Source organism: Bombyx mandarina, chromosome 07 (genome assembly GCF_030267445.1).
Source record: "Bombyx mandarina strain Sakado chromosome 07, ASM3026744v2".
Lineage (NCBI taxonomy): Eukaryota > Metazoa > Arthropoda > Insecta > Lepidoptera > Bombycidae > Bombyx > Bombyx mandarina.
The window spans coordinates 590,074-598,953 of NC_143214.1; the positions used below are offsets into that span (position 1 = coordinate 590,074).

Sequence of the window (8,880 nt, forward strand, 5' to 3'; positions counted from 1 at the left end):
CCTTCCATAATCACACCCCTCTTACACATATCGTCTTTCACGCAATCCATCCATTTCTTCTTAGGTCTACCTCTTCCTCTATATCCTAGTTAACACTCTCTTACCAACCTCATTTTCATTTCGTCTCATCACATGTCCATACCATCCTAAACGCGCAATTTGAATCAAGGCAAATGGGGTCTTATACATGGTCTCAATGGTCTCTGAACATACCTGTGCAATCCTCACGCCATTCACACTCGGGAGAATATAAAGGTTTATAATTGTTGATCTTAGAGTCAAAATTTCAATATGAACTATATAAACGGTGTTTATTGTCTTTGTAGGCAGAAATGCATACAATTCGTCTGTAGGTGATTGAACACTGACCACACACTGGTCATGGGTCATTGGCAATACCAAGGTCAGAACCAAGCTGCTGCCTACTCGGGACCTCATTTGTTAAGGGATATGTCGTAGTGCTCTAGGAACACTAGGGACTTTATTTCAGGGCCGCATGGTATGTGGCCAGGATGATCTCTGGAAACCAACTGTCGAAGAACACAATGGTCCCAGACAGCGGGAGTGCGGCTATAAAAGGAATATGACTGAATGTCTCAAATAACTCCTCAGGGCACTTCCCATGGAACATATTTGACATTAATTTGAAAATACTGAAAAATCAATAAAATGTTATTTATATATTTATTTAAAGCTCAAAATTTATAAAGTATAAAGCTTAAACAGTACAATGCGGTCATAAAATCAGAAACGGACGAAGTAAGAGAAACATCAAAAGAAGAAACAAAGTATTCCTGCCTATGGCGCATTGCATTGGATATACTACTGGAGATATAACCTAAGGAGAGTTGATGTCAGGCAGACGACTGATCATGAAATTCATGCAGAATTTCTGGAGCATGAATAGAGAGCACAATGCGATATAAGGGTGAGAAAAATAAGACTTCCGCTTAAAATACGGTACAAAACGAATATCGCCGAAAGTATATCGAACTAGAATGTCTAGAATATCTATCTAGCATATCTATCTATATAGAATATCTAGCATATCTAGAACACTCGAGAAGTACAACGCCATCTATTGTCAGATAGCAGAAACACTATCTACTATCACTACAATATCTAGGTATAATTATATCGAGTGCACAAGAAAAACCGTGGTACACGAGGAAGGCGACGTGTTGTGAAGAGCACCACCACCCGGACTGATGACCATGACCACTCTGCCAAGAGTGCAAACAATAGCTTCAGACGTTATATGTTAGTATGTTAGCATGTAACGGAATCTTTGCTCATGATTTTGACCCACTTCAAAACGTCGGATTAACTCGAAATTTGGTATCCTTATTAAGGACCGATCACAACTCAAAATTTAAATTCAACTAAAAAATGAAAAATAAATAATAGTTTAAAAAAACTAACCTAATCCGCTTTTATAGAAAATTGAACTAAAAATAGAAAACAAATTTTAATAAATTTGAATAAAAAATTTTGTAAGAAAAAATGATTTTATTGTAAAAAAGCGTGGGGTGCATGGTATCAGAAGTTAAAAACAATTTTATGAACAGATATGAGTAGAAGGGTTATTTTGGTAATATCCTGAAAAGCACCCCTTAGTTGGATTTTCTATAAAAGCGTATTTTGTTAGTTTTTTTAAACTATTATTTATTTTTATAAAAAAAACACTGATTTACGGCGTCAAAGGCCTCGTGTCACCTTAGAAGTTGAATTTATATCCGATTGCGGGCTCCTAATGAATCAGTAACTAACTAACCAGATGAATAATTGTTTTCATTTCCTTTAAAAAACATACGTTAGCCAGACCAAGATCTCCTTCGGTCTGATACAGAGATTTTTTTTTTTATTGCTTAGATGGGTGGACGAGCTCACAGCCCACCTGGTGTTAAGTGGTTACTGGAGCCCATAGACATCTACAACGTAAATGCGCCACCCACCTTGAGATACAAGTTCTAAGGTCTCAAGTATAGTAACGACGGCTGCCCCACCCTTCAAACCGAAACGCATAACTGTTTCACGGCAGAAATAGACAGGGTGGTGGTACCCACCCGCGCGGACTCACAAGAGGTCCTACCACCAGTAAAAGAATTACTTTCATTTAGCTTTGATTATTAAATAAAAAACGAATGTATTTTCATTGTTGATATAAAATAACTATGAAGAATAGTTCTGAAACAATTGTCATTGTATAAAAGTAAAGCTTATAATATGTTATGTTGATGACTAAGCCTCCGCGGTAACGGACGCCACAACATTTAAGCTCGGTTCACATGGTCTATCCTTACTTAGTTAAGCTAAATTAAATATACTAGAGGTCCCGCAGTAGTCGAAATTCGACTATAATTAATTGGAATTGTAAGTTTGTACTCTATTATGATTGTATTTTATACTTCTATAATCACAAATTTCGCCAAGACTACACTATAAAAAAATATTAATAAAGACAAACAATGTTTAATCTATTCTCAATTTGACAACAGACGTCAAGAACAAAAGTTTGACAATAAATAGTATGTCGTGTAATAAAAATGAAACCCGTAAAATTATAATTTGCGTAATTACTGGTGGTACGACCTCTTGTGAGTCCGCACGGGTAGGTACCACCGCCCCGCCTATTTCTGCCGTGAAGCAGTAATGCGTTTCGGTTTGAAGGGTGGGGCAGCCGTTGTGACTATACTGAGACCTTAGAACTATATCTCAAGGTGTGTGGCGCATTTACGTTGTAGATGTCTATGGGCTCCAGTAACCACTTAACATCAGGTGGGCGGTGAGCTCGTCCACACAGCTAAGCAATAAAAAAAAAAAAAAAGTATGCATGCGTGTGTGCGTCAAATACATGGTATGTAGTGTGTGTAATGTTTTCTTTATTGATTTAATGTATCCTGTATCCATTATTTGAAAAAAAAAATTAGCTTTGTGCACTTCTTCTCTGTATTCTGTATAAGTGTAGAAAATTTCATAGTCCTCCGTCCGCGCAATTTTCGTAAAAAGGGTTACAAAGTTATTGCTTCACGTATTAATATATAGATTCTTGAATTTTGTTCAAGGCGCAAATTTTTGTTTGGAACTAATGGCTTGATACTTTAACACGTTCGCAGCGTTCACAGTTCTGTTGTTCAGTAAATCTCTTTCCTACCCTTAAGGAAATTGTAGTTATCGCCTTAGAGAAATCTAGATTTTTCTTAGTCTCTTCTCAAAGGGAGACGAGGCTATAAGACCTCGTTTCGCATTTAATCTTGTGATCTTGCCTGATCCATCATAAATGAAAGCTATCCAATACTCAAATATACGGCACTCAAAATTTCAATAATTTTACTAGAAAAATATTACCTACCTTAAGAATGGACCTAACTAACATTAAAACTACTGTCAACGTATGTAAAGTTGGTAAAATAAGGTAGTTCCAGAGAAGTTTGACAAAACGTTAAGTTTTTTTTTTATTGCTTAGATTGGTGGACGAGCTCACAGTCCACCTGGTGTTAAGTGGTTACTAGAGCCCATAGACACCTACAACGTCAATGCGCTACCCACCTTGAGATATGAGTTCTAAGGTCTCAGTATAGTACAACGACTGCCCCACCCTTCAAACCGAAATGCATTACTGCTTCACGGCAGAAATAGGCAGGGCAGTGGTACCTACCAGTGCGAACTCACAAGAGTACCACCAGTAATTACGCAAATTATAATATTGCGGTTTTTGATTTTTATTACACGATGTTATTCCTTCACTATGGAAGTTAATCGTGAACATTTGCTAAATACTTATTTCATTAAAAAAATTGGTACCCGCCTGCGGGATTCGAACACCGGTGCATCGCTCAACACGAATGCACCGGACGTCTTATCCTTTAGGCCACGACGACTTCAAAAGTCTAGCCATGTAAAGCAATAAAAAGGCCGCAATTCCTAAATACATCGATGACTCACAAGCCTCCGTAATTAGTCGAATTCATTAAAAAAATATGTAACTACAATACACGCTACACAAACATACCACATAATTGACAATATGTGTTTGAAATGTCGCGTATTGTGCCCCAGGCAGTTGACACAACTGAGGCGAAGACAGTTGAGTACATAACTGACAGCTCATTGATGGTGACATTCATATTTAATGAGCGAGCTAGGAAACGACTCAGTGTAGTCCAAAACTTCAACCGACTCGCATTAAAAACAATGAATATTTATAAACATTACTTGCTGGTGAGTTTATTTTCTTTTTTTTATTGCTTAGATGTGTGGACGAGCTCACAGTCCACCTGGTGTTAAGTGGTTACTGGAGCCCATAGACATCTACAACGTAAATGCGCTACTCACCTTGAGATATAAGTTCTAAGATCTCAGTATACATACAACGGCTGCCCCACCCTTTAAACCGAAACGCATTACTGCTTCACAGCAGAAATAGGCAGGGTGCTGGTACCTACCCGTGCGGACTCAGAATATATAAATCGTTCGAGTTACGTATTTTATTATAAGATTAGTTCATGGCTCATCTAGTAGTAAAGAATACTGCATCAAAACATTAATACACCTGAGATATGACCTACCACTAGCTAATAGCGGTAGGCAGCGGCTTGGCTCTGCCCCTAGCATTGCTGAAGTCCATGGGCGACGGTAACCACTCACCATCAGGTGGGCCGTATGCTCGTCTGCCTACGAGGGCAATAAAAAAAATTCTATAACTTTGCATATAAAAAGAAAACTTGACTAACTCTTACCATAGTAGTACCGTGGTGCTATGACTTAAAACAATTGATAATTAGCCTGTTTGTAGCGTTGGCACTAACTTTGGTTATGGCAGTAACCACGTACCGGCCAAAATTAATTTAATATTTTTTTCCATTTTATAGATATGCCTGCTGCTGACTTGGAGTTTAGCAGTGGGATACAAAATATTGGAGCCGAATTACGATTTCAAAGAAGACGAAAAAGATACGAATGCAAACAACGAATTCAGTAGTAATTATGAAGGGAATCCCATACTAGCGGTGTACCCCAACGTCCAGCCCTACGTCATACCTCCATAGACAAACGCAAAAACCCTTCGATCTCCGATCCTGTTTGTTTAACCTGTAATACGGTAGTTTTTCTGCAAATCGAAACTTCGACTTCACATTCCAATGCAAGCGAGTTCCGAGGCATGCTGTCCAAGGGTCTTAACATCCTAACCTACCCGAGTCAAAATATAAGCGCTTGGCAACAGACCACAATTTTTGAGTAACAGAACGCTCGAGTCGCTGTATACAAGTTTTGCTTCAAACCTAATTTTTTTATTAATATCAGACAGGAATTTAATAGCAATTCGAACATTTTGATAAATTTCATGGTAACGTTCTAAATATGCCATCCCGCTTTGGGATGAGCTCCCCTCTACAGTGTTTCCCGAGCGCTGTGACTTGCTTTTCTTCAAACGAGGCTCGTGGAAGTACTTAACGGTAGGCAGCGGCTTGGCTCTGCCCCTGGCATTGCTCAAGTCCATGGGCGACGGTAACCACTCACCATCAGGTGGGCCGTATGCTCGTCTGCCTACAAGGGGTATAAAAAAATAAAAAATAAAAATAAGAAAAAACGTCACAATGTGGTCACTGGTGGTAGGACCTCTTGTGAGTCACTGGTGGTAGGACCTCTTGTGAGTCCGCACGGGTAGGTACCACCACCCCGCCTGTTTCTGCCGTGAAGCAGTAATGCGTTTCGGTGTGAAGATCGGGGCAGCCGTTGTAACTATAATTGAGACCTTAGAACTTATATCTCAAGGTGGGTGGCGCATTTACGCTGTAGATGTCTATGGGCTCCAGTAACCACTTAACACTAGGTGGGCTACCCATCTAAGCTATAAAAAAAAAGTCCAGGAAATGGCGAAGGTTTGGTCGAAATCTAGGCGAGGGAACTGTGATAGACAAGTTTTATTTGTTCATCATAATTTTGATTCTGCTGTTGTAATTTATTGAATAGTATTTAATCAGGTAACATAGTTCTAAGCGCATAAATTTTATATCTAAGACTTTTAAACTGAGCACGTAATCACACTTATTTTAATACCAGTTAGAATATAACAAGCAGTAACATAGAAGCTTTATGTTTATTTATTTGTAGTTTTGAACTTAACTTTATTATTTATTAAATCGCTTGATTTATGAAACCTAAATATTATATTTGTAAATATTTCGATGAGGTCACGCGTTATCAACTATCGTTAATGATTTGAGATTAGCTGTTTATAGAGTATTTACTTAATAAGTCGCGATTGTTCTGAATGACACATTTTTAAATTATATTTTGTGATAATTGCAATGACACAGATAAGATGTTTGAATATTTTGTGTGCATTTATTGAGATTTGTTTTAATTTAGTTCATATTTTCTTTAATATATTAATTTTTCTGAAAAGCGTATATTTTATTTCCCATGTCTCTTCATTGTATATGTGTAAAGAAAGTCTACATTGACTCGAGTTTTGCCGCGCTGCCGCTGTTTGAAAAAGATTTAAAAGATAAAGTGGAATTAACATTCCATAAAGCATCGGTGACAGAAATGCTCTGAGGAATTGTTCGAGATGATACCGGCATCTCGTTTTTACCATCGCACCGCCCGCCACCGGAGTAGAGTTCATCCATACTACCTGGAGCCACTGCGGTCATCCACAGTGCGTTTCCAGAGGTCTTTTTTGCCACGTACCATCCGGCTATGGAAAGAGCTCCTCCACGGTGTTTCCCGAGCGCTATGACATGTCCTTCTTCAAACGAGGCTTGTGGAGAGTATTAAACGGTAGGCAGCGGCTTGGCTCTGGCCCTGGCATTGCTGAAGTCCATGGGCGACGGTAACCACTTACCATTAGGTGGGCCGTATGCTCGTCTGCCTACAAGGGCAATAAAAAAAAATAAAAAAAGATGTCGCTGATTGAAGGACAAAATGAAATTGTTTACTCTTTAAAATTATGACACTCTTATTCAATCCAAATATATTTTAAGCGTCGTCGTTTTGTTGTATCTACATTTTACTGTAGTGTATTGTGACTGTGGGTAATTACTCGTTGCGACATTTTTATTTATTTTTGTAATATAATATAAGAAATGAGAGCTTAAAAAAAGAACAAAACAACCCACAAATCCGTATAATAACTTTTAATTAAATATTGATTGGAACCAATTCTCCTTATATTATTGTGCGCGCGGCACAGTTACATTACCCACAGCATTTAACTCACAAGAGAAATAATGAGGATCACAGAGCCGTCAAATAAAGGGAAATCTGAAGGTAGCGCCAGCTATAAGAGTGGAAGGATATTATACATAGAAAGGAATATGATGTGGCCAAAAAACCCTGAATATAAATGTAGATGATAATTTGATGAAGGGACATCCTAAAAAGTCTTAGAAGGACTGTGTGAAAGAGAATACGTGAGAAGAGGGCGTGAGTGATGACTTCTGGTAGGCCTGAATGGAAAAAGAGGACATGCTAAGCCCTGGGCCCTGAGTGGGATAGGAGTAATTCTATCGCAGATATAACCGCTGTTTCATGTGTTTAATCTATCATCGTATCCAGGACTCTGGCGATGCTCACGTCGAGGACACGAGGAGAGCAACTGATATTAAACAAATCGAAACAAAAAATTTAGTCACTTTTCTAAATGTAAACATGAAATTTTGTTTGCATTAAATAATTATTGCAGAATGTTAATAAAATATGGTTGAGTAATAATAAAATGCAAAATAAACTCGTCTACCGCGACCAGTTGTCCATACAATAGCACGAAGCATCACGTAACCAGTAACATTTTTACTTTTATCGCGTAGGTAACAAGCAATATGAATTAAACTCCCCGATGATGTGTCGTTTCAAATATATTTGTTGAATGTCAAAATTCTCTAAGACTGTTTCCATGAAATGGATAGTTCTGATGACCCGCCGACGAAGTATACTGAATTGGCTAGTGTAACAAATGTCTAATTATAAATAATTGTTTTTCTATTAACACTGTTTTTTTTATTGCCCTTGTAGGCAGACGAGCATACGGCCCAACTGATGGTGAGTGGTTACCGTCGCCCATGGACTTCAGCAATGCTAGGGGCAGAGCCAAGCCGCTGCCTACCGTTTAATACTCTCCACAAGCCTCGTTTGAAGAAAGACATGTCATAGCGCTCGGGAAACACCGTGGATGGGAGCTCATTCCATAGCCGGATGGTACGTAGCAAAAAAGACCTCTGGAAACGCACTGTGGATGACCGCAGTGGCTCCAGGTAGTATGGATGAACTCTACTCCGGTGGCGGGCGGTGCGATGGTAAAAACGAGATGCCGGTATCATCTCGAACAATTCCTCAGAGCACTCCCCATGGAACATACGGTACAAAATACAGAGGGAACCGAAGTCCCTCCGAGAGGAGAGGAGTGTGCAGACCAGTGAGCTTAGTGCGACTTTTTAACGTTTTCGATAGCGTAAAAGTTAACAAAAAATCGTATGCATTCAGAACAGCGCCCCTAGTGGTAAACGTAGACAAACTTTCTAACTACAAATAAATTTGAGTTAACTTTTACGCTATCGACAACGTTAAAAACTCGCAGTAAGCACAATACACGTCGCATCAAATCGACGCGACAGCGACGGTGGTACAAAGGGATGGACGAGCTCGCAGCCCACCTGGTGTTAAGTGGTCACTGGAGCCCATAGACATCTACAACGTAAATACGCCACCCATCTTGAGTTAAGATCTAAGGTCTCAGTATAGTTCAACGGCTGCCCCACCCTTCAAACCGAAACGCATTACAGCTTCACGGCAGAAATAGGCGGGGTGGTGATACCTACCCGTGCGGACTCACAAGAGGTCCTACCACCAGTAATTACGCAAATTATAATTTTGCGG

At 39.2% G+C, this 8,880-nt stretch overlaps 1 protein-coding gene across 1 annotated transcript; it reads left to right on the forward strand.

Annotated features, from left to right (window-relative positions):
* The first annotated feature begins 4,023 nt into the window (after positions 1 to 4,023).
* Positions 4,024 to 6,408, forward strand: LOC114250742 (uncharacterized). Its single transcript, XM_089728590.1, has 2 exons — positions 4,024 to 4,221; positions 4,872 to 6,408. The coding sequence occupies exons 1-2, from the start codon at positions 4,039 to 4,041 to the stop codon at positions 5,046 to 5,048; spliced, it is 360 nt and encodes a 119-aa protein (XP_089584716.1). The 5' UTR covers positions 4,024 to 4,038; the 3' UTR covers positions 5,049 to 6,408.
* The last annotated feature ends 2,472 nt before the right edge of the window (positions 6,409 to 8,880 follow it).